At 61.1% G+C, this 20,622-nt stretch overlaps 10 protein-coding genes and 16 non-coding genes across 26 annotated transcripts; all 26 read right to left on the reverse strand. All coding sequences in view use genetic code 6, as the record gives it.

Annotated features, from left to right (window-relative positions):
- Nucleotides 1–52: 52 nt before the first annotated feature.
- On the reverse strand, nucleotides 53–173 carry SS50377_r20036. Its single transcript, XR_010957840.1, has one exon. It is a non-coding gene; the product is annotated as a 5S ribosomal RNA (ribosomal RNA).
- Nucleotides 174–265: 92 nt separating this feature from the next.
- SS50377_r20035 lies at nucleotides 266–386 on the reverse strand. The gene has a single exon (XR_010957839.1). It is a non-coding gene; the product is annotated as a 5S ribosomal RNA (ribosomal RNA).
- A 431-nt stretch (nucleotides 387–817) lies between these two features.
- SS50377_28443 (Cysteine-rich membrane protein 2) lies at nucleotides 818–2,044 on the reverse strand (the record flags this gene model as incomplete). Its single annotated transcript, XM_067912210.1, has 1 exon — nucleotides 818–2,044. The coding sequence occupies one exon, from the start codon at nucleotides 2,042–2,044 to the stop codon at nucleotides 818–820; it is 1,227 nt and encodes a 408-aa protein (XP_067760267.1).
- Nucleotides 2,045–2,228: 184 nt separating this feature from the next.
- SS50377_r20034 lies at nucleotides 2,229–2,349 on the reverse strand. The gene has a single exon (XR_010957838.1). It is a non-coding gene; the product is annotated as a 5S ribosomal RNA (ribosomal RNA).
- A 92-nt stretch (nucleotides 2,350–2,441) lies between these two features.
- On the reverse strand, nucleotides 2,442–2,562 carry SS50377_r20033. Its single transcript, XR_010957837.1, has one exon. It is a non-coding gene; the product is annotated as a 5S ribosomal RNA (ribosomal RNA).
- A 92-nt stretch (nucleotides 2,563–2,654) lies between these two features.
- On the reverse strand, nucleotides 2,655–2,775 carry SS50377_r20038. Its single transcript, XR_010957842.1, has one exon. It is a non-coding gene; the product is annotated as a 5S ribosomal RNA (ribosomal RNA).
- A 431-nt stretch (nucleotides 2,776–3,206) lies between these two features.
- SS50377_28444 (Cysteine-rich membrane protein 2) lies at nucleotides 3,207–4,433 on the reverse strand (the record flags this gene model as incomplete). Its single annotated transcript, XM_067912211.1, has 1 exon — nucleotides 3,207–4,433. The coding sequence occupies one exon, from the start codon at nucleotides 4,431–4,433 to the stop codon at nucleotides 3,207–3,209; it is 1,227 nt and encodes a 408-aa protein (XP_067760268.1).
- A 184-nt stretch (nucleotides 4,434–4,617) lies between these two features.
- On the reverse strand, nucleotides 4,618–4,738 carry SS50377_r20037. Its single transcript, XR_010957841.1, has one exon. It is a non-coding gene; the product is annotated as a 5S ribosomal RNA (ribosomal RNA).
- Nucleotides 4,739–5,169: 431 nt separating this feature from the next.
- SS50377_28445 (Cysteine-rich membrane protein 2) lies at nucleotides 5,170–6,396 on the reverse strand (the record flags this gene model as incomplete). Its single annotated transcript, XM_067912212.1, has 1 exon — nucleotides 5,170–6,396. One exon carries the CDS (start codon nucleotides 6,394–6,396, stop codon nucleotides 5,170–5,172), a length of 1,227 nt encoding a protein of 408 aa, XP_067760269.1.
- A 184-nt stretch (nucleotides 6,397–6,580) lies between these two features.
- SS50377_r20032 lies at nucleotides 6,581–6,701 on the reverse strand. Its single transcript, XR_010957836.1, has one exon. It is a non-coding gene; the product is annotated as a 5S ribosomal RNA (ribosomal RNA).
- A 92-nt stretch (nucleotides 6,702–6,793) lies between these two features.
- SS50377_r20031 lies at nucleotides 6,794–6,914 on the reverse strand. Its single transcript, XR_010957835.1, has one exon. It is a non-coding gene; the product is annotated as a 5S ribosomal RNA (ribosomal RNA).
- Nucleotides 6,915–7,345: 431 nt separating this feature from the next.
- Nucleotides 7,346–8,572, reverse strand: SS50377_28446 (Cysteine-rich membrane protein 2; the record flags this gene model as incomplete). The annotated part of the gene is made up of 1 exon (XM_067912213.1): nucleotides 7,346–8,572. One exon carries the CDS (start codon nucleotides 8,570–8,572, stop codon nucleotides 7,346–7,348), a length of 1,227 nt encoding a protein of 408 aa, XP_067760270.1.
- Nucleotides 8,573–8,756: 184 nt separating this feature from the next.
- SS50377_r20030 lies at nucleotides 8,757–8,877 on the reverse strand. Its single transcript, XR_010957834.1, has one exon. It is a non-coding gene; the product is annotated as a 5S ribosomal RNA (ribosomal RNA).
- Nucleotides 8,878–8,969: 92 nt separating this feature from the next.
- Nucleotides 8,970–9,090, reverse strand: SS50377_r20029. The gene has a single exon (XR_010957833.1). It is a non-coding gene; the product is annotated as a 5S ribosomal RNA (ribosomal RNA).
- A 431-nt stretch (nucleotides 9,091–9,521) lies between these two features.
- SS50377_28447 (Cysteine-rich membrane protein 2) lies at nucleotides 9,522–10,748 on the reverse strand (the record flags this gene model as incomplete). Its single annotated transcript, XM_067912214.1, has 1 exon — nucleotides 9,522–10,748. The coding sequence occupies one exon, from the start codon at nucleotides 10,746–10,748 to the stop codon at nucleotides 9,522–9,524; it is 1,227 nt and encodes a 408-aa protein (XP_067760271.1).
- Nucleotides 10,749–10,932: 184 nt separating this feature from the next.
- Nucleotides 10,933–11,053, reverse strand: SS50377_r20028. The gene has a single exon (XR_010957832.1). It is a non-coding gene; the product is annotated as a 5S ribosomal RNA (ribosomal RNA).
- A 92-nt stretch (nucleotides 11,054–11,145) lies between these two features.
- Nucleotides 11,146–11,266, reverse strand: SS50377_r20027. Its single transcript, XR_010957831.1, has one exon. It is a non-coding gene; the product is annotated as a 5S ribosomal RNA (ribosomal RNA).
- A 431-nt stretch (nucleotides 11,267–11,697) lies between these two features.
- Nucleotides 11,698–12,924, reverse strand: SS50377_28448 (Cysteine-rich membrane protein 2; the record flags this gene model as incomplete). The annotated part of the gene is made up of 1 exon (XM_067912215.1): nucleotides 11,698–12,924. One exon carries the CDS (start codon nucleotides 12,922–12,924, stop codon nucleotides 11,698–11,700), a length of 1,227 nt encoding a protein of 408 aa, XP_067760272.1.
- A 184-nt stretch (nucleotides 12,925–13,108) lies between these two features.
- On the reverse strand, nucleotides 13,109–13,229 carry SS50377_r20026. The gene has a single exon (XR_010957830.1). It is a non-coding gene; the product is annotated as a 5S ribosomal RNA (ribosomal RNA).
- A 431-nt stretch (nucleotides 13,230–13,660) lies between these two features.
- Nucleotides 13,661–14,887, reverse strand: SS50377_28449 (Cysteine-rich membrane protein 2; the record flags this gene model as incomplete). The annotated part of the gene is made up of 1 exon (XM_067912216.1): nucleotides 13,661–14,887. One exon carries the CDS (start codon nucleotides 14,885–14,887, stop codon nucleotides 13,661–13,663), a length of 1,227 nt encoding a protein of 408 aa, XP_067760273.1.
- Nucleotides 14,888–15,071: 184 nt separating this feature from the next.
- Nucleotides 15,072–15,192, reverse strand: SS50377_r20025. Its single transcript, XR_010957829.1, has one exon. It is a non-coding gene; the product is annotated as a 5S ribosomal RNA (ribosomal RNA).
- A 431-nt stretch (nucleotides 15,193–15,623) lies between these two features.
- SS50377_28450 (Cysteine-rich membrane protein 2) lies at nucleotides 15,624–16,850 on the reverse strand (the record flags this gene model as incomplete). Its single annotated transcript, XM_067912217.1, has 1 exon — nucleotides 15,624–16,850. The coding sequence occupies one exon, from the start codon at nucleotides 16,848–16,850 to the stop codon at nucleotides 15,624–15,626; it is 1,227 nt and encodes a 408-aa protein (XP_067760274.1).
- Nucleotides 16,851–17,034: 184 nt separating this feature from the next.
- Nucleotides 17,035–17,155, reverse strand: SS50377_r20024. Its single transcript, XR_010957828.1, has one exon. It is a non-coding gene; the product is annotated as a 5S ribosomal RNA (ribosomal RNA).
- A 431-nt stretch (nucleotides 17,156–17,586) lies between these two features.
- Nucleotides 17,587–18,813, reverse strand: SS50377_28451 (Cysteine-rich membrane protein 2; the record flags this gene model as incomplete). The annotated part of the gene is made up of 1 exon (XM_067912218.1): nucleotides 17,587–18,813. The coding sequence occupies one exon, from the start codon at nucleotides 18,811–18,813 to the stop codon at nucleotides 17,587–17,589; it is 1,227 nt and encodes a 408-aa protein (XP_067760275.1).
- Nucleotides 18,814–18,997: 184 nt separating this feature from the next.
- Nucleotides 18,998–19,118, reverse strand: SS50377_r20023. Its single transcript, XR_010957827.1, has one exon. It is a non-coding gene; the product is annotated as a 5S ribosomal RNA (ribosomal RNA).
- Nucleotides 19,119–19,547: 429 nt separating this feature from the next.
- Nucleotides 19,548–20,621, reverse strand: SS50377_28452 (Cysteine-rich membrane protein 2; the record flags this gene model as incomplete). The annotated part of the gene is made up of 1 exon (XM_067912219.1): nucleotides 19,548–20,621. A coding segment is annotated over one exon (1,074 nt), but the record flags the coding sequence as incomplete, so codon positions are not given.
- Nucleotide 20,622: the final 1 nt, after the last annotated feature.

Consider the following 20,622-nt stretch of genomic DNA (forward strand, 5'->3'; position numbering starts at 1 on the left):
GTGCTGGGAAGCGGGCCCGCCCATCCCGAGGCGGGCGGTGCGCGAGAAAGATAAAATTCGGCACAGCTCTTTCCCTCGTAGTCTCCCAGCGAAGTACTCAATACTGCCAGGTCAGGCTTCACTTCACAATTTGGAACAAGATGTGGTGTTTAACTGACTGTATGACCGAATCGAGAGTACTGGGGCGTGGCCGCGGACCCGGGCGCTGGGCGGGTGCTGGGAAGCGGGCCCGCCCATCCCGAGGCGGGCGGTGCGCGAGAAAGATAAAATTCGGCACAGCTCTTTCCCTCGTAGTCTCCCAGCGAAGTACTCAATACTGCCAGGTCAGGCTTCACTTCACAATTTGGAACAAGATGTGGTGTTTAACTGACTGTATGACCGAATCGAGAGTACTGGGACGGCCGGAAAGAAGGGGCGCCTCGCGCTGTTACTTTGCGACGCTTCCCGTGAGGCGCTAGCTCGAAGTGGGCCACGAGATGCTTCAGCTACCGCCCTGGGAAGCCAAGGTGAAAGTGCGTGGCTAAAGTTTGGGACGTACCAAGCCACTACGAAGTGGGAGTGAGACAGCATACTTAGGGGAGGCGCTGTGAAGGCAGATGACGGAGAAGTGACGGCTGCCCTTTCTAGCGTTTGGTTAGCTTGGGTGCATAGCCTCTGCTGGTAGATTTTGTTATAGGTGCAGTTAGTAAAAGCTAATGCTAGGGCTAGGCAATTAATAGAATAAATACTGCCGAAACGTATAAATAAATCATTAGCATAGCTTATCAGCCAGCTAGAGTGGAGGGACGTGAGGGCGCTATAAATCAAGTAGGGTCACTCAGATCTCATTCCTCTGCACGAGGGGGAGCTCGGTGTGCATTCTCTGCTTCCTGCTGCGCACGGCGAAGGCCACGACACCGATGACCGCGGTCAGGGCGACGACACCGCCGAGGACGGCACCGATGGTGGCGGCCTGGGAGGCTCTGTTGGCGGGCGCGACGCACTGGTGGGCCTGGAAGAGGTAGCCGGGTCTGCACGCGGCGCAGTAGCGCTCGTCGCAGGACAGGCACCCCTCGGGGCAGGCGGCGCACTGGCCGGTGGTGGTCTGGCGGAAGCCGACCTCGCACTCGTTGCAGGAGTCGCCGCTCTGGACCTTGCAGTTGGCGATGCCGCCGGGGACGACTGGTGGAGGCGTGGGAGGGTTCACCGAGCCGCAGGAGCTGGCGTCGGCACAGACCCCGGCTGGGGTGAGGTAGAAGCCGAGCCCGCAACCGAGGCACTCGGAGGTGCTGCAGATGGCGCAGCCCTCGGCGCAGGGGACGCAGAGCCCGTTGGTGAGGGCGTGACCGGGGTGGCACACGAGGCAGCCGTCGGCGCCCTCGATCTGACAGGAGTTGGGCTTGGGCACGCATACGTTGTCCTGGACGGCGAGGCCTTCCTTGCACACGACGCACTTTTCTTCGTACTGGAAGTCGCAGTTGGCGACGGCGGCGAAGCAGTTGCCGCCCTGCTGGACGAAGCCTGGGATGCAAGTGGTGCAGCCGGAGGCATCGGAGGATGCGCAGAGGGAAGGGTTGGTGACGCAGGTGTTGTTCATGACGGCGAAGCCCTCGCGGCAGTTGACACACTTCTCCTCGTACTGGTAGTCGCAGTTCTTCACGCCGGCGTAGCAGTTGCCGTTGGTGTTGGAGTAGCCAGGCTTGCAGCTGATGCAGCCCTCGGGGGTGTTGGTCTCGCAGAAGGCGGGGTTGGTGACGCACTTGTTGCCGGCGTTGGCCATGCCGTCCTTGCACACGACGCACTTCTCCTCGTACTGGAACTCGCAGTTGGCGACAGCCGCGAAGCAGTTGCCGTCCTGTTCGACGTGGCCGGGCTTGCAGGTGGCGCAGCCGTCGATGCCCTGAACGGAGCAGAGGGCGGGGTTGGTGACGCACTTGTTGTCGGCGACGGCGAAGCCCTCGCGGCAGTTGATGCAGGTGGCCTCGTACTGGAACTCGCAGTTCTTGATGTTGGGGATGCAGGTGTTGTTCTCACGGTGGGTGTTGGTCGGGCAGGTCGCGCTCATTGGTAGTGGAGTGGGCGGGTCGGATCGGGGGTATAATACGGTATTAGGCCGATAATCTATTTCGGGCCGAGTTAGAATAGGTGGAGCGGAGTTGGATTGCCTTGGGTATCCGCGCCATCGTGCAGAATACCCGGCCGGGTGGAAGGGCGGACCCATCCCGAGGCGGGCGGTGCGCGAGAAAGATAAAATTCGGCACAGCTCTTTCCCTCGTAGTCTCCCAGCGAAGTACTCAATACTGCCAGGTCAGGCTTCACTTCACAATTTGGAACAAGATGTGGTGTTTAACTGACTGTATGACCGAATCGAGAGTACTGGGGCGTGGCCGCGGACCCGGGCGCTGGGCGGGTGCTGGGAAGCGGGCCCGCCCATCCCGAGGCGGGCGGTGCGCGAGAAAGATAAAATTCGGCACAGCTCTTTCCCTCGTAGTCTCCCAGCGAAGTACTCAATACTGCCAGGTCAGGCTTCACTTCACAATTTGGAACAAGATGTGGTGTTTAACTGACTGTATGACCGAATCGAGAGTACTGGGGCGTGGCCGCGGACCCGGGCGCTGGGCGGGTGCTGGGAAGCGGGCCCGCCCATCCCGAGGCGGGCGGTGCGCGAGAAAGATAAAATTCGGCACAGCTCTTTCCCTCGTAGTCTCCCAGCGAAGCACTCAATACTGCCAGGTCAGGCTTCACTTCACAATTTGGAACAAGATGTGGTGTTTAACTGACTGTATGACCGAATCGAGAGTACTGGGACGGCCGGAAAGAAGGGGCGCCTCGCGCTGTTACTTTGCGACGCTTCCCGTGAGGCGCTAGCTCGAAGTGGGCCACGAGATGCTTCAGCTACCGCCCTGGGAAGCCAAGGTGAAAGTGCGTGGCTAAAGGTTGGGACGTACCAAGCCACTACGAAGTGGGAGTGAGACAGCATACTTAGGGGAGGCGCTGTGAAGGCAGATGACGGAGAAGTGACGGCTGCCCTTTCTAGCGTTTGGTTAGCTTGGGTGCATAGCCTCTGCTGGTAGATTTTGTTATAGGTGCAGTTAGTAAAAGCTAATGCTAGGGCTAGGCAATTAATAGAATAAATACTGCCGAAACGTATAAATAAATCATTAGCATAGCTTATCAGCCAGCTAGAGTGGAGGGACGTGAGGGCGCTATAAATCAAGTAGGGTCACTCAGATCTCATTCCTCTGCACGAGGGGGAGCTCGGTGTGCATTCTCTGCTTCCTGCTGCGCACGGCGAAGGCCACGACACCGATGACCGCGGTCAGGGCGACGACACCGCCGAGGACGGCACCGATGGTGGCGGCCTGGGAGGCTCTGTTGGCGGGCGCGACGCACTGGTGGGCCTGGAAGAGGTAGCCGGGTCTGCACGCGGCGCAGTAGCGCTCGTCGCAGGACAGGCACCCCTCGGGGCAGGCGGCGCACTGGCCGGTGGTGGTCTGGCGGAAGCCGACCTCGCACTCGTTGCAGGAGTCGCCGCTCTGGACCTTGCAGTTGGCGATGCCGCCGGGGACGACTGGTGGAGGCGTGGGAGGGTTCACCGAGACGCAGGAGCTGGCGTCGGCACAGACCCCGGCTGGGGTGAGGTAGAAGCCGAGCCCGCAACCGAGGCACTCGGAGGTGCTGCAGATGGCGCAGCCCTCGGCGCAGGGGACGCAGAGCCCGTTGGTGAGGGCGTGACCGGGGTGGCACACGAGGCAGCCGTCGGCGCCCTCGATCTGGCAGGAGTTGGGCTTGGGCACGCATACGTTGTCCTGGACGGCGAGGCCTTCCTTGCACACGACGCACTTTTCTTCGTACTGGAAGTCGCAGTTGGCGACGGCGGCGAAGCAGTTGCCGCCCTGCTGGACGAAGCCTGGGATGCAAGTGGTGCAGCCGGAGGCATCGGAGGATGCGCAGAGGGAAGGGTTGGTGACGCAGGTGTTGTTCATGACGGCGAAGCCCTCGCGGCAGTTGACACACTTCTCCTCGTACTGGAAGTCGCAGTTCTTCACGCCGGCGAAGCAGTTGCCGTTGGTGTTGGAGTAGCCAGGCTTGCAGCTGATGCAGCCCTCGGGGGTGTTGGTCTCGCAGAAGGCGGGGTTGGTGACGCACTTGTTGCCGGCGTTGGCCATGCCGTCCTTGCACACGACGCACTTCTCCTCGTACTGGAACTCGCAGTTGGCGACAGCCGCGAAGCAGTTGCCGTCCTGTTCGACGTGGCCGGGCTTGCAGGTGGCGCAGCCGTCGATGCCCTGAACGGAGCAGAGGGCGGGGTTGGTGACGCACTTGTTGTCGGCGACGGCGAAGCCCTCGCGGCAGTTGATGCAGGTGGCCTCGTACTGGAACGCGCAGTTCTTGATGTTGGGGATGCAGGTGTTGTTCTCACGGTGGGTGTTGGTCGGGCAGGTCGCGCTCATTGGTAGTGGAGTGGGCGGGTCGGATCGGGGGTATAATACGGTATTAGGCCGATAATCTATTTCGGGCCGAGTTAGAATAGGTGGAGCGGAGTTGGATTGCCTTGGGTATCCGCGCCATCGTGCAGAATACCCGGCCGGGTGGAAGGGCGGACCCATCCCGAGGCGGGCGGTGCGCGAGAAAGATAAAATTCGGCACAGCTCTTTCCCTCGTAGTCTCCCAGCGAAGTACTCAATACTGCCAGGTCAGGCTTCACTTCAAAATTTGGAACAAGATGTGGTGTTTAACTGACTGTATGACCGAATCGAGAGTACTGGGACGGCCGGAAAGAAGGGGCGCCTCGCGCTGTTACTTTGCGACGCTTCCCGTGAGGCGCTAGCTCGAAGTGGGCCACGAGATGCTTCAGCTACCGCCCTGGGAAGCCAAGGTGAAAGTGCGTGGCTAAAGGTTGGGACGTACCAAGCCACTACGAAGTGGGAGTGAGACAGCATACTTAGGGGAGGCGCTGTGAAGGCAGATGACGGAGAAGTGACGGCTGCCCTTTCTAGCGTTTGGTTAGCTTGGGTGCATAGCCTCTGCTGGTAGATTTTGTTATAGGTGCAGTTAGTAAAAGCTAATGCTAGGGCTAGGCAATTAATAGAATAAATACTGCCGAAACGTATAAATAAATCATTAGCATAGCTTATCAGCCAGCTAGAGTGGAGGGACGTGAGGGCGCTATAAATCAAGTAGGGTCACTCAGATCTCATTCCTCTGCACGAGGGGGAGCTCGGTGTGCATTCTCTGCTTCCTGCTGCGCACGGCGAAGGCCACGACACCGATGACCGCGGTCAGGGCGACGACACCGCCGAGGACGGCACCGATGGTGGCGGCCTGGGAGGCTCTGTTGGCGGGCGCGACGCACTGGTGGGCCTGGAAGAGGTAGCCGGGTCTGCACGCGGCGCAGTAGCGCTCGTCGCAGGACAGGCACCCCTCGGGGCAGGCGGCGCACTGGCCGGTGGTGGTCTGGCGGAAGCCGACCTCGCACTCGTTGCAGGAGTCGCCGCTCTGGACCTTGCAGTTGGCGATGCCGCCGGGGACGACTGGTGGAGGCGTGGGAGGGTTCACCGAGCCGCAGGAGCTGGCGTCGGCACAGACCCCGGCTGGGGTGAGGTAGAAGCCGAGCCCGCAACCGAGGCACTCGGAGGTGCTGCAGATGGCGCAGCCCTCGGCGCAGGGGACGCAGAGCCCGTTGGTGAGGGCGTGACCGGGGTGGCACACGAGGCAGCCGTCGGCGCCCTCGATCTGGCAGGAGTTGGGCTTGGGCACGCATACGTTGTCCTGGACGGCGAGGCCTTCCTTGCACACGACGCACTTTTCTTCGTACTGGAAGTCGCAGTTGGCGACGGCGGCGAAGCAGTTGCCGCCCTGCTGGACGAAGCCTGGGATGCAAGTGGTGCAGCCGGAGGCATCGGAGGATGCGCAGAGGGAAGGGTTGGTGACGCAGGTGTTGTTCATGACGGCGAAGCCCTCGCGGCAGTTGACACACTTCTCCTCGTACTGGTAGTCGCAGTTCTTCACGCCGGCGTAGCAGTTGCCGTTGGTGTTGGAGTAGCCAGGCTTGCAGCTGATGCAGCCCTCGGGGGTGTTGGTCTCGCAGAAGGCGGGGTTGGTGACGCACTTGTTGCCGGCGTTGGCCATGCCGTCCTTGCACACGACGCACTTCTCCTCGTACTGGAACTCGCAGTTGGCGACAGCCGCGAAGCAGTTGCCGTCCTGTTCGACGTGGCCGGGCTTGCAGGTGGCGCAGCCGTCGATGCCCTGAACGGAGCAGAGGGCGGGGTTGGTGACGCACTTGTTGTCGGCGACGGCGAAGCCCTCGCGGCAGTTGATGCAGGTGGCCTCGTACTGGAACTCGCAGTTCTTGATGTTGGGGATGCAGGTGTTGTTCTCACGGTGGGTGTTGGTCGGGCAGGTCGCGCTCATTGGTAGTGGAGTGGGCGGGTCGGATCGGGGGTATAATACGGTATTAGGCCGATAATCTATTTCGGGCCGAGTTAGAATAGGTGGAGCGGAGTTGGATTGCCTTGGGTATCCGCGCCATCGTGCAGAATACCCGGCCGGGTGGAAGGGCGGACCCATCCCGAGGCGGGCGGTGCGCGAGAAAGATAAAATTCGGCACAGCTCTTTCCCTCGTAGTCTCCCAGCGAAGTACTCAATACTGCCAGGTCAGGCTTCACTTCACAATTTGGAACAAGATGTGGTGTTTAACTGACTGTATGACCGAATCGAGAGTACTGGGGCGTGGCCGCGGACCCGGGCGCTGGGCGGGTGCTGGGAAGCGGGCCCGCCCATCCCGAGGCGGGCGGTGCGCGAGAAAGATAAAATTCGGCACAGCTCTTTCCCTCGTAGTCTCCCAGCGAAGTACTCAATACTGCCAGGTCAGGCTTCACTTCACAATTTGGAACAAGATGTGGTGTTTAACTGACTGTATGACCGAATCGAGAGTACTGGGACGGCCGGAAAGAAGGGGCGCCTCGCGCTGTTACTTTGCGACGCTTCCCGTGAGGCGCTAGCTCGAAGTGGGCCACGAGATGCTTCAGCTACCGCCCTGGGAAGCCAAGGTGAAAGTGCGTGGCTAAAGGTTGGGACGTACCAAGCCACTACGAAGTGGGAGTGAGACAGCATACTTAGGGGAGGCGCTGTGAAGGCAGATGACGGAGAAGTGACGGCTGCCCTTTCTAGCGTTTGGTTAGCTTGGGTGCATAGCCTCTGCTGGTAGATTTTGTTATAGGTGCAGTTAGTAAAAGCTAATGCTAGGGCTAGGCAATTAATAGAATAAATACTGCCGAAACGTATAAATAAATCATTAGCATAGCTTATCAGCCAGCTAGAGTGGAGGGACGTGAGGGCGCTATAAATCAAGTAGGGTCACTCAGATCTCATTCCTCTGCACGAGGGGGAGCTCGGTGTGCATTCTCTGCTTCCTGCTGCGCACGGCGAAGGCCACGACACCGATGACCGCGGTCAGGGCGACGACACCGCCGAGGACGGCACCGATGGTGGCGGCCTGGGAGGCTCTGTTGGCGGGCGCGACGCACTGGTGGGCCTGGAAGAGGTAGCCGGGTCTGCACGCGGCGCAGTAGCGCTCGTCGCAGGACAGGCACCCCTCGGGGCAGGCGGCGCACTGGCCGGTGGTGGTCTGGCGGAAGCCGACCTCGCACTCGTTGCAGGAGTCGCCGCTCTGGACCTTGCAGTTGGCGATGCCGCCGGGGACGACTGGTGGAGGCGTGGGAGGGTTCACCGAGCCGCAGGAGCTGGCGTCGGCACAGACCCCGGCTGGGGTGAGGTAGAAGCCGAGCCCGCAACCGAGGCACTCGGAGGTGCTGCAGATGGCGCAGCCCTCGGCGCAGGGGACGCAGAGCCCGTTGGTGAGGGCGTGACCGGGGTGGCACACGAGGCAGCCGTCGGCGCCCTCGATCTGACAGGAGTTGGGCTTGGGCACGCATACGTTGTCCTGGACGGCGAGGCCTTCCTTGCACACGACGCACTTTTCTTCGTACTGGAAGTCGCAGTTGGCGACGGCGGCGAAGCAGTTGCCGCCCTGCTGGACGAAGCCTGGGATGCAAGTGGTGCAGCCGGAGGCATCGGAGGATGCGCAGAGGGAAGGGTTGGTGACGCAGGTGTTGTTCATGACGGCGAAGCCCTCGCGGCAGTTGACACACTTCTCCTCGTACTGGTAGTCGCAGTTCTTCACGCCGGCGTAGCAGTTGCCGTTGGTGTTGGAGTAGCCAGGCTTGCAGCTGATGCAGCCCTCGGGGGTGTTGGTCTCGCAGAAGGCGGGGTTGGTGACGCACTTGTTGCCGGCGTTGGCCATGCCGTCCTTGCACACGACGCACTTCTCCTCGTACTGGAACTCGCAGTTGGCGACAGCCGCGAAGCAGTTGCCGTCCTGTTCGACGTGGCCGGGCTTGCAGGTGGCGCAGCCGTCGATGCCCTGAACGGAGCAGAGGGCGGGGTTGGTGACGCACTTGTTGTCGGCGACGGCGAAGCCCTCGCGGCAGTTGATGCAGGTGGCCTCGTACTGGAACTCGCAGTTCTTGATGTTGGGGATGCAGGTGTTGTTCTCACGGTGGGTGTTGGTCGGGCAGGTCGCGCTCATTGGTAGTGGAGTGGGCGGGTCGGATCGGGGGTATAATACGGTATTAGGCCGATAATCTATTTCGGGCCGAGTTAGAATAGGTGGAGCGGAGTTGGATTGCCTTGGGTATCCGCGCCATCGTGCAGAATACCCGGCCGGGTGGAAGGGCGGACCCATCCCGAGGCGGGCGGTGCGCGAGAAAGATAAAATTCGGCACAGCTCTTTCCCTCGTAGTCTCCCAGCGAAGTACTCAATACTGCCAGGTCAGGCTTCACTTCACAATTTGGAACAAGATGTGGTGTTTAACTGACTGTATGACCGAATCGAGAGTACTGGGGCGTGGCCGCGGACCCGGGCGCTGGGCGGGTGCTGGGAAGCGGGCCCGCCCATCCCGAGGCGGGCGGTGCGCGAGAAAGATAAAATTCGGCACAGCTCTTTCCCTCGTAGTCTCCCAGCGAAGTACTCAATACTGCCAGGTCAGGCTTCACTTCACAATTTGGAACAAGATGTGGTGTTTAACTGACTGTATGACCGAATCGAGAGTACTGGGACGGCCGGAAAGAAGGGGCGCCTCGCGCTGTTACTTTGCGACGCTTCCCGTGAGGCGCTAGCTCGAAGTGGGCCACGAGATGCTTCAGCTACCGCCCTGGGAAGCCAAGGTGAAAGTGCGTGGCTAAAGTTTGGGACGTACCAAGCCACTACGAAGTGGGAGTGAGACAGCATACTTAGGGGAGGCGCTGTGAAGGCAGATGACGGAGAAGTGACGGCTGCCCTTTCTAGCGTTTGATTAGCTTGGGTGCATAGCCTCTGCTGGTAGATTTTGTTATAGGTGCAGTTAGTAAAAGCTAATGCTAGGGCTAGGCAATTAATAGAATAAATACTGCCGAAACGTATAAATAAATCATTAGCATAGCTTATCAGCCAGCTAGAGTGGAGGGACGTGAGGGCGCTATAAATCAAGTAGGGTCACTCAGATCTCATTCCTCTGCACGAGGGGGAGCTCGGTGTGCATTCTCTGCTTCCTGCTGCGCACGGCGAAGGCCACGACACCGATGACCGCGGTCAGGGCGACGACACCGCCGAGGACGGCACCGATGGTGGCGGCCTGGGAGGCTCTGTTGGCGGGCGCGACGCACTGGTGGGCCTGGAAGAGGTAGCCGGGTCTGCACGCGGCGCAGTAGCGCTCGTCGCAGGACAGGCACCCCTCGGGGCAGGCGGCGCACTGGCCGGTGGTGGTCTGGCGGAAGCCGACCTCGCACTCGTTGCAGGAGTCGCCGCTCTGGACCTTGCAGTTGGCGATGCCGCCGGGGACGACTGGTGGAGGCGTGGGAGGGTTCACCGAGCCGCAGGAGCTGGCGTCGGCACAGACCCCGGCTGGGGTGAGGTAGAAGCCGAGCCCGCAACCGAGGCACTCGGAGGTGCTGCAGATGGCGCAGCCCTCGGCGCAGGGGACGCAGAGCCCGTTGGTGAGGGCGTGACCGGGGTGGCACACGAGGCAGCCGTCGGCGCCCTCGATCTGGCAGGAGTTGGGCTTGGGCACGCATACGTTGTCCTGGACGGCGAGGCCTTCCTTGCACACGACGCACTTTTCTTCGTACTGGAAGTCGCAGTTGGCGACGGCGGCGAAGCAGTTGCCGCCCTGCTGGACGAAGCCTGGGATGCAAGTGGTGCAGCCGGAGGCATCGGAGGATGCGCAGAGGGAAGGGTTGGTGACGCAGGTGTTGTTCATGACGGCGAAGCCCTCGCGGCAGTTGACACACTTCTCCTCGTACTGGTAGTCGCAGTTCTTCACGCCGGCGTAGCAGTTGCCGTTGGTGTTGGAGTAGCCAGGCTTGCAGCTGATGCAGCCCTCGGGGGTGTTGGTCTCGCAGAAGGCGGGGTTGGTGACGCACTTGTTGCCGGCGTTGGCCATGCCGTCCTTGCACACGACGCACTTCTCCTCGTACTGGAACTCGCAGTTGGCGACAGCCGCGAAGCAGTTGCCGTCCTGTTCGACGTGGCCGGGCTTGCAGGTGGCGCAGCCGTCGATGCCCTGAACGGAGCAGAGGGCGGGGTTGGTGACGCACTTGTTGTCGGCGACGGCGAAGCCCTCGCGGCAGTTGATGCAGGTGGCCTCGTACTGGAACTCGCAGTTCTTGATGTTGGGGATGCAGGTGTTGTTCTCACGGTGGGTGTTGGTCGGGCAGGTCGCGCTCATTGGTAGTGGAGTGGGCGGGTCGGATCGGGGGTATAATACGGTATTAGGCCGATAATCTATTTCGGGCCGAGTTAGAATAGGTGGAGCGGAGTTGGATTGCCTTGGGTATCCGCGCCATCGTGCAGAATACCCGGCCGGGTGGAAGGGCGGACCCATCCCGAGGCGGGCGGTGCGCGAGAAAGATAAAATTCGGCACAGCTCTTTCCCTCGTAGTCTCCCAGCGAAGTACTCAATACTGCCAGGTCAGGCTTCACTTCACAATTTGGAACAAGATGTGGTGTTTAACTGACTGTATGACCGAATCGAGAGTACTGGGGCGTGGCCGCGGACCCGGGCGCTGGGCGGGTGCTGGGAAGCGGGCCCGCCCATCCCGAGGCGGGCGGTGCGCGAGAAAGATAAAATTCGGCACAGCTCTTTCCCTCGTAGTCTCCCAGCGAAGTACTCAATACTGCCAGGTCAGGCTTCACTTCACAATTTGGAACAAGATGTGGTGTTTAACTGACTGTATGACCGAATCGAGAGTACTGGGACGGCCGGAAAGAAGGGGCGCCTCGCGCTGTTACTTTGCGACGCTTCCCGTGAGGCGCTAGCTCGAAGTGGGCCACGAGATGCTTCAGCTACCGCCCTGGGAAGCCAAGGTGAAAGTGCGTGGCTAAAGGTTGGGACGTACCAAGCCACTACGAAGTGGGAGTGAGACAGCATACTTAGGGGAGGCGCTGTGAAGGCAGATGACGGAGAAGTGACGGCTGCCCTTTCTAGCGTTTGGTTAGCTTGGGTGCATAGCCTCTGCTGGTAGATTTTGTTATAGGTGCAGTTAGTAAAAGCTAATGCTAGGGCTAGGCAATTAATAGAATAAATACTGCCGAAACGTATAAATAAATCATTAGCATAGCTTATCAGCCAGCTAGAGTGGAGGGACGTGAGGGCGCTATAAATCAAGTAGGGTCACTCAGATCTCATTCCTCTGCACGAGGGGGAGCTCGGTGTGCATTCTCTGCTTCCTGCTGCGCACGGCGAAGGCCACGACACCGATGACCGCGGTCAGGGCGACGACACCGCCGAGGACGGCACCGATGGTGGCGGCCTGGGAGGCTCTGTTGGCGGGCGCGACGCACTGGTGGGCCTGGAAGAGGTAGCCGGGTCTGCACGCGGCGCAGTAGCGCTCGTCGCAGGACAGGCACCCCTCGGGGCAGGCGGCGCACTGGCCGGTGGTGGTCTGGCGGAAGCCGACCTCGCACTCGTTGCAGGAGTCGCCGCTCTGGACCTTGCAGTTGGCGATGCCGCCGGGGACGACTGGTGGAGGCGTGGGAGGGTTCACCGAGCCGCAGGAGCTGGCGTCGGCACAGACCCCGGCTGGGGTGAGGTAGAAGCCGAGCCCGCAACCGAGGCACTCGGAGGTGCTGCAGATGGCGCAGCCCTCGGCGCAGGGGACGCAGAGCCCGTTGGTGAGGGCGTGACCGGGGTGGCACACGAGGCAGCCGTCGGCGCCCTCGATCTGACAGGAGTTGGGCTTGGGCACGCATACGTTGTCCTGGACGGCGAGGCCTTCCTTGCACACGACGCACTTTTCTTCGTACTGGAAGTCGCAGTTGGCGACGGCGGCGAAGCAGTTGCCGCCCTGCTGGACGAAGCCTGGGATGCAAGTGGTGCAGCCGGAGGCATCGGAGGATGCGCAGAGGGAAGGGTTGGTGACGCAGGTGTTGTTCATGACGGCGAAGCCCTCGCGGCAGTTGACACACTTCTCCTCGTACTGGTAGTCGCAGTTCTTCACGCCGGCGTAGCAGTTGCCGTTGGTGTTGGAGTAGCCAGGCTTGCAGCTGATGCAGCCCTCGGGGGTGTTGGTCTCGCAGAAGGCGGGGTTGGTGACGCACTTGTTGCCGGCGTTGGCCATGCCGTCCTTGCACACGACGCACTTCTCCTCGTACTGGAACTCGCAGTTGGCGACAGCCGCGAAGCAGTTGCCGTCCTGTTCGACGTGGCCGGGCTTGCAGGTGGCGCAGCCGTCGATGCCCTGAACGGAGCAGAGGGCGGGGTTGGTGACGCACTTGTTGTCGGCGACGGCGAAGCCCTCGCGGCAGTTGATGCAGGTGGCCTCGTACTGGAACTCGCAGTTCTTGATGTTGGGGATGCAGGTGTTGTTCTCACGGTGGGTGTTGGTCGGGCAGGTCGCGCTCATTGGTAGTGGAGTGGGCGGGTCGGATCGGGGGTATAATACGGTATTAGGCCGATAATCTATTTCGGGCCGAGTTAGAATAGGTGGAGCGGAGTTGGATTGCCTTGGGTATCCGCGCCATCGTGCAGAATACCCGGCCGGGTGGAAGGGCGGACCCATCCCGAGGCGGGCGGTGCGCGAGAAAGATAAAATTCGGCACAGCTCTTTCCCTCGTAGTCTCCCAGCGAAGTACTCAATACTGCCAGGTCAGGCTTCACTTCACAATTTGGAACAAGATGTGGTGTTTAACTGACTGTATGACCGAATCGAGAGTACTGGGACGGCCGGAAAGAAGGGGCGCCTCGCGCTGTTACTTTGCGACGCTTCCCGTGAGGCGCTAGCTCGAAGTGGGCCACGAGATGCTTCAGCTACCGCCCTGGGAAGCCAAGGTGAAAGTGCGTGGCTAAAGGTTGGGACGTACCAAGCCACTACGAAGTGGGAGTGAGACAGCATACTTAGGGGAGGCGCTGTGAAGGCAGATGACGGAGAAGTGACGGCTGCCCTTTCTAGCGTTTGGTTAGCTTGGGTGCATAGCCTCTGCTGGTAGATTTTGTTATAGGTGCAGTTAGTAAAAGCTAATGCTAGGGCTAGGCAATTAATAGAATAAATACTGCCGAAACGTATAAATAAATCATTAGCATAGCTTATCAGCCAGCTAGAGTGGAGGGACGTGAGGGCGCTATAAATCAAGTAGGGTCACTCAGATCTCATTCCTCTGCACGAGGGGGAGCTCGGTGTGCATTCTCTGCTTCCTGCTGCGCACGGCGAAGGCCACGACACCGATGACCGCGGTCAGGGCGACGACACCGCCGAGGACGGCACCGATGGTGGCGGCCTGGGAGGCTCTGTTGGCGGGCGCGACGCACTGGTGGGCCTGGAAGAGGTAGCCGGGTCTGCACGCGGCGCAGTAGCGCTCGTCGCAGGACAGGCACCCCTCGGGGCAGGCGGCGCACTGGCCGGTGGTGGTCTGGCGGAAGCCGACCTCGCACTCGTTGCAGGAGTCGCCGCTCTGGACCTTGCAGTTGGCGATGCCGCCGGGGACGACTGGTGGAGGCGTGGGAGGGTTCACCGAGCCGCAGGAGCTGGCGTCGGCACAGACCCCGGCTGGGGTGAGGTAGAAGCCGAGCCCGCAACCGAGGCACTCGGAGGTGCTGCAGATGGCGCAGCCCTCGGCGCAGGGGACGCAGAGCCCGTTGGTGAGGGCGTGACCGGGGTGGCACACGAGGCAGCCGTCGGCGCCCTCGATCTGACAGGAGTTGGGCTTGGGCACGCATACGTTGTCCTGGACGGCGAGGCCTTCCTTGCACACGACGCACTTTTCTTCGTACTGGAAGTCGCAGTTGGCGACGGCGGCGAAGCAGTTGCCGCCCTGCTGGACGAAGCCTGGGATGCAAGTGGTGCAGCCGGAGGCATCGGAGGATGCGCAGAGGGAAGGGTTGGTGACGCAGGTGTTGTTCATGACGGCGAAGCCCTCGCGGCAGTTGACACACTTCTCCTCGTACTGGTAGTCGCAGTTCTTCACGCCGGCGTAGCAGTTGCCGTTGGTGTTGGAGTAGCCAGGCTTGCAGCTGATGCAGCCCTCGGGGGTGTTGGTCTCGCAGAAGGCGGGGTTGGTGACGCACTTGTTGCCGGCGTTGGCCATGCCGTCCTTGCACACGACGCACTTCTCCTCGTACTGGAACTCGCAGTTGGCGACAGCCGCGAAGCAGTTGCCGTCCTGTTCGACGTGGCCGGGCTTGCAGGTGGCGCAGCCGTCGATGCCCTGAACGGAGCAGAGGGCGGGGTTGGTGACGCACTTGTTGTCGGCGACGGCGAAGCCCTCGCGGCAGTTGATGCAGGTGGCCTCGTACTGGAACTCGCAGTTCTTGATGTTGGGGATGCAGGTGTTGTTCTCACGGTGGGTGTTGGTCGGGCAGGTCGCGCTCATTGGTAGTGGAGTGGGCGGGTCGGATCGGGGGTATAATACGGTATTAGGCCGATAATCTATTTCGGGCCGAGTTAGAATAGGTGGAGCGGAGTTGGATTGCCTTGGGTATCCGCGCCATCGTGCAGAATACCCGGCCGGGTGGAAGGGCGGACCCATCCCGAGGCGGGCGGTGCGCGAGAAAGATAAAATTCGGCACAGCTCTTTCCCTCGTAGTCTCCCAGCGAAGTACTCAATACTGCCAGGTCAGGCTTCACTTCACAATTTGGAACAAGATGTGGTGTTTAACTGACTGTATGACCGAATCGAGAGTACTGGGACGGCCGGAAAGAAGGGGCGCCTCGCGCTGTTACTTTGCGACGCTTCCCGTGAGGCGCTAGCTCGAAGTGGGCCACGAGATGCTTCAGCTACCGCCCTGGGAAGCCAAGGTGAAAGTGCGTGGCTAAAGGTTGGGACGTACCAAGCCACTACGAAGTGGGAGTGAGACAGCATACTTAGGGGAGGCGCTGTGAAGGCAGATGACGGAGAAGTGACGGCTGCCCTTTCTAGCGTTTGGTTAGCTTGGGTGCATAGCCTCTGCTGGTAGATTTTGTTATAGGTGCAGTTAGTAAAAGCTAATGCTAGGGCTAGGCAATTAATAGAATAAATACTGCCGAAACGTATAAATAAATCATTAGCATAGCTTATCAGCCAGCTAGAGTGGAGGGACGTGAGGGCGCTATAAATCAAGTAGGGTCACTCAGATCTCATTCCTCTGCACGAGGGGGAGCTCGGTGTGCATTCTCTGCTTCCTGCTGCGCACGGCGAAGGCCACGACACCGATGACCGCGGTCAGGGCGACGACACCGCCGAGGACGGCACCGATGGTGGCGGCCTGGGAGGCTCTGTTGGCGGGCGCGACGCACTGGTGGGCCTGGAAGAGGTAGCCGGGTCTGCACGCGGCGCAGTAGCGCTCGTCGCAGGACAGGCACCCCTCGGGGCAGGCGGCGCACTGGCCGGTGGTGGTCTGGCGGAAGCCGACCTCGCACTCGTTGCAGGAGTCGCCGCTCTGGACCTTGCAGTTGGCGATGCCGCCGGGGACGACTGGTGGAGGCGTGGGAGGGTTCACCGAGCCGCAGGAGCTGGCGTCGGCACAGACCCCGGCTGGGGTGAGGTAGAAGCCGAGCCCGCAACCGAGGCACTCGGAGGTGCTGCAGATGGCGCAGCCCTCGGCGCAGGGGACGCAGAGCCCGTTGGTGAGGGCGTGACCGGGGTGGCACACGAGGCAGCCGTCGGCGCCCTCGATCTGACAGGAGTTGGGCTTGGGCACGCATACGTTGTCCTGGACGGCGAGGCCTTCCTTGCACACGACGCACTTTTCTTCGTACTGGAAGTCGCAGTTGGCGACGGCGGCGAAGCAGTTGCCGCCCTGCTGGACGAAGCCTGGGATGCAAGTGGTGCAGCCGGAGGCATCGGAGGATGCGCAGAGGGAAGGGTTGGTGACGCAGGTGTTGTTCATGACGGCGAAGCCCTCGCGGCAGTTGACACACTTCTCCTCGTACTGGAAGTCGCAGTTCTTCACGCCGGCGTAGCAGTTGCCGTTGGTGTTGGAGTAGCCAGGCTTGCAGCTGATGCAGCCCTCGGGGGTGTTGGTCTCGCAGAAGGCGGGGTTGGTGACGCACTTGTTGCCGGCGTTGGCCATGCCGTCCTTGCACACGACGCACTTCTCCTCGTACTGGAACTCGCAGTTGGCGACAGCCGCGAAGCAGTTGCCGTCCTGTTCGACGTGGCCGGGCTTGCAGGTGGCGCAGCCGTCGATGCCCTGAACGGAGCAGAGGGCGGGGTTGGTGACGCACTTGTTGTCGGCGACGGCGAAGCCCTCGCGGCAGTTGACACACTTCTCCTCGTACTGGTAGTCGCAGTTCTTGATGTTGGGGATGCAGGTGTTGTTCTCGCGGTGGGTGTTGGTCGGGCAGGTCGCGCTCATTGGTAGTGGAGTGGGCGGGTCGGATCGGGGGTATAATACGGTATTAGGCCGATAATCTATTTCGGGCCGAGTTAGAATAGGTGGAGCGGAGTTGGATTGCCTTGGGTATCCGCGCCATCGTGCAGAATACCCGGCCGGGTGGAAGGGCGGACCCATCCCGAGGCGGGCGGTGCGCGAGAAAGATAAAATTCGGCACAGCTCTTTCCCTCGTAGTCTCCCAGCGAAGTACTCAATACTGCCAGGTCAGGCTTCACTTCACAATTTGGAACAAGATGTGGTGTTTAACTGACTGTATGACCGAATCGAGAGTACTGGGACGGCCGGAAAGAAGGGGCGCCTCGCGCTGTTACTTTGCGACGCTTCCCGTGAGGCGCTAGCTCGAAGTGGGCCACGAGATGCTTCAGCTACCGCCCTGGGAAGCCAAGGTGAACGTGCGTGGCTAAAGGTTGGGACGTACCAAGCCACTACGAAGTGGGAGTGAGACAGCATACTTAGGGGAGGCGCTGTGAAGGCAGATGACGGAGAAGTGACGGCTGCCCTTTCTAGCGTTTGGTTAGCTTGGGTGCATAGCCTCTGCTGGTAGATTTTGTTATAGGTGCAGTTAGTAAAAGCTAATGCTAGGGCTAGGCAATTAATAGAATAAATACTGCCGAAACGTATAAATAAATCATTAGCATAGCTTATCAGCCAGCTAGAGTGGAGGGACGTGAGGGCGCTATAAATCAAGTAGGGTCACTCAGATCTCATTCCTCTGCACGAGGGGGAGCTCGGTGTGCATTCTCTGCTTCCTGCTGCGCACGGCGAAGGCCACGACACCGATGACCGCGGTCAGGGCGACGACACCGCCGAGGACGGCACCGATGGTGGCGGCCTGGGAGGCTCTGTTGGCGGGCGCGACGCACTGGTGGGCCTGGAAGAGGTAGCCGGGTCTGCACGCGGCGCAGTAGCGCTCGTCGCAGGACAGGCACCCCTCGGGGCAGGCGGCGCACTGGCCGGTGGTGGTCTGGCGGAAGCCGACCTCGCACTCGTTGCAGGAGTCGCCGCTCTGGACCTTGCAGTTGGCGATGCCGCCGGGGACGACTGGTGGAGGCGTGGGAGGGTTCACCGAGCCGCAGGAGCTGGCGTCGGCACAGACCCCGGCTGGGGTGAGGTAGAAGCCGAGCCCGCAACCGAGGCACTCGGAGGTGCTGCAGATGGCGCAGCCCTCGGCGCAGGGGACGCAGAGCCCGTTGGTGAGGGCGTGACCGGGGTGGCACACGAGGCAGCCGTCGGCGCCCTCGATCTGACAGGAGTTGGGCTTGGGCACGCATACGTTGTCCTGGACGGCGAGGCCTTCCTTGCACACGACGCACTTTTCTTCGTACTGGAAGTCGCAGTTGGCGACGGCGGCGAAGCAGTTGCCGCCCTGCTGGACGAAGCCTGGGATGCAAGTGGTGCAGCCGGAGGCATCGGAGGATGCGCAGAGGGAAGGGTTGGTGACGCAGGTGTTGTTCATGACGGCGAAGCCCTCGCGGCAGTTGACACACTTCTCCTCGTACTGGTAGTCGCAGTTCTTCACGCCGGCGTAGCAGTTGCCGTTGGTGTTGGAGTAGCCAGGCTTGCAGCTGATGCAGCCCTCGGGGGTGTTGGTCTCGCAGAAGGCGGGGTTGGTGACGCACTTGTTGCCGGCGTTGGCCATGCCGTCCTTGCACACGACGCACTTCTCCTCGTACTGGAACTCGCAGTTGGCGACAGCCGCGAAGCAGTTGCCGTCCTGTTCGACGTGGCCGGGCTTGCAGGTGGCGCAGCCGTCGATGCCCTGAACGGAGCAGAGGGCGGGGTTGGTGACGCACTTGTTGTCGGCGACGGCGAAGCCCTCGCGGCAGTTGATGCAGGTGGCCTCGTACTGGAACTCGCAGTTCTTGATGTTGGGGATGCAGGTGTTGTTCTCGCGGTGGGTGTTGGTCGGGCAGGTCGCGCTCATTGGTAGTGGAGTGGGCGGGTCGGATCGGGGGTATAATACGGTATTAGGCCGATAATCTATTTCGGGCCGAGTTAGAATAGGTGGAGCGGAGTTGGATTGCCTTGGGTATCCGCGCCATCGTGCAGAATACCCGGCCGGGTGGAAGGGCGGACCCATCCCGAGGCGGGCGGTGCGCGAGAAAGATAAAATTCGGCACAGCTCTTTCCCTCGTAGTCTCCCAGCGAAGTACTCAATACTGCCAGGTCAGGCTTCACTTCACAATTTGGAACAAGATGTGGTGTTTAACTGACTGTATGACCGAATCGAGAGTACTGGGACGGCCGGAAAGAAGGGGGCCTCGCGCTGTTACTTTGCGACGCTTCCCGTGAGGCGCTAGCTCGAAGTGGGGCCACGAGATGCTTCAGCTACCGCCCTGGGAAGCCAAGGTGAACGTGCGTGGCTAAAGGTTGGGACGTACCAAGCCACTACGAAGTGGAGTGAGACAGCATACTTAGGGGAGGCGCTGTGAAGGCAGATGACGGAGAAGTGACGGCTGCCCTTTCTAGCGTTTGGTTAGCTTGGGTGCATAGCCTCTGCTGGTAGATTTTGTTATAGGTGCAGTTAGTAAAAGCTAATGCTAGGGCTAGGCAATTATAGAATAAATACTGCCGAAACGTATAAATAAATCATTAGCATAGCTTATCAGCCAGCTAGAGTGGAGGGACGTGAGGGCGCTATAAATCAAGTAGGGTCACTCAGATCTCATTCCTCTGCACGAGGGGGAGCTCGGTGTGCATTCTCTGCTTCCTGCTGCGCACGGCGAAGGCCACGACACCGATGACCGCGGTCAGGGCGACGACACCGCCGAGGACGGCACCGATGGTGGCGGCCTGGGAGGCTCTGTTGCGGGCGCGACGCACTGGTGGGCCTGGAAGAGGTAGCCGGGTCTGCACGCGGCGCAGTAGCGCTCGTCGCAGGACAGGCACCCCTCGGGGCAGGCGGCGCACTGGCCGGTGGTGGTCTGGCGGAAGCCGACCTCGCACTCGCTGCAGGAGTCGCCGCTCTGGACCTTGCAGTTGGCGATGCCGCCGGGGACGACTGGTGGAGGCGTGGGAGGGTTCACCGAGCCGCAGGAGCTGGCGTCGGCACAGACCCCGGCTGGGGTGAGGTAGAAGCCGAGCCCGCAACCGAGGCACTCGGAGGTGCTGCAGATGGCGCAGCCCTCGGCGCAGGGGACGCAGAGCCCGTTGGTGAGGGCGTGACCGGGGTGGCACACGAGGCAGCCGTCGGCGCCCTCGATCTGACAGGAGTTGGCTTGGGCACGCATACGTTGTCCTGGACGGCGAGGCCTTCCTTGCACACGACGCACTTTTCTTCGTACTGGAAGTCGCAGTTGGCGACGGCGGCGAAGCAGTTGCCGCCCTGCTGGACGAAGCCTGGGATGCAAGTGGTGCAGCCGGAGGCATCGGAGGATGCGCAGAGGGAAGGTTGGTGACGCAGGTGTTGTTCATGACGGCGAAGCCCTCGCGGCAGTTGACACACTTCTCCTCGTACTGGAAGTCGCAGTTCTTCACGCCGGCGAAGCAGTTGCCGTTGGTGTTGGAGTAGCCAGGCTTGCAGCTGATGCAGCCCTCGGGGGTGTTGGTCTCGCAGAAGGCGGGGTTGGTGACGCACTTGTTGCCGGCGTTGGCCATGCCGTCCTTGCACACGACGCACTTCTCCTCGTACTGGAACTCGCAGTTGGCGACAGCCGCGAAGCAGTTGCCGTCCTGTTCGACGTGGCCGGGCTTGCAGGTGGCGCAGCCGTCGATGCCCTGAACGGAGCAGAGG

Source organism: Spironucleus salmonicida, chromosome 9, assembly GCF_000497125.1.
Source record: "Spironucleus salmonicida strain ATCC 50377 chromosome 9, whole genome shotgun sequence".
In the NCBI taxonomy this organism is placed as follows: domain Eukaryota; phylum Fornicata; order Diplomonadida; family Hexamitidae; genus Spironucleus; species Spironucleus salmonicida.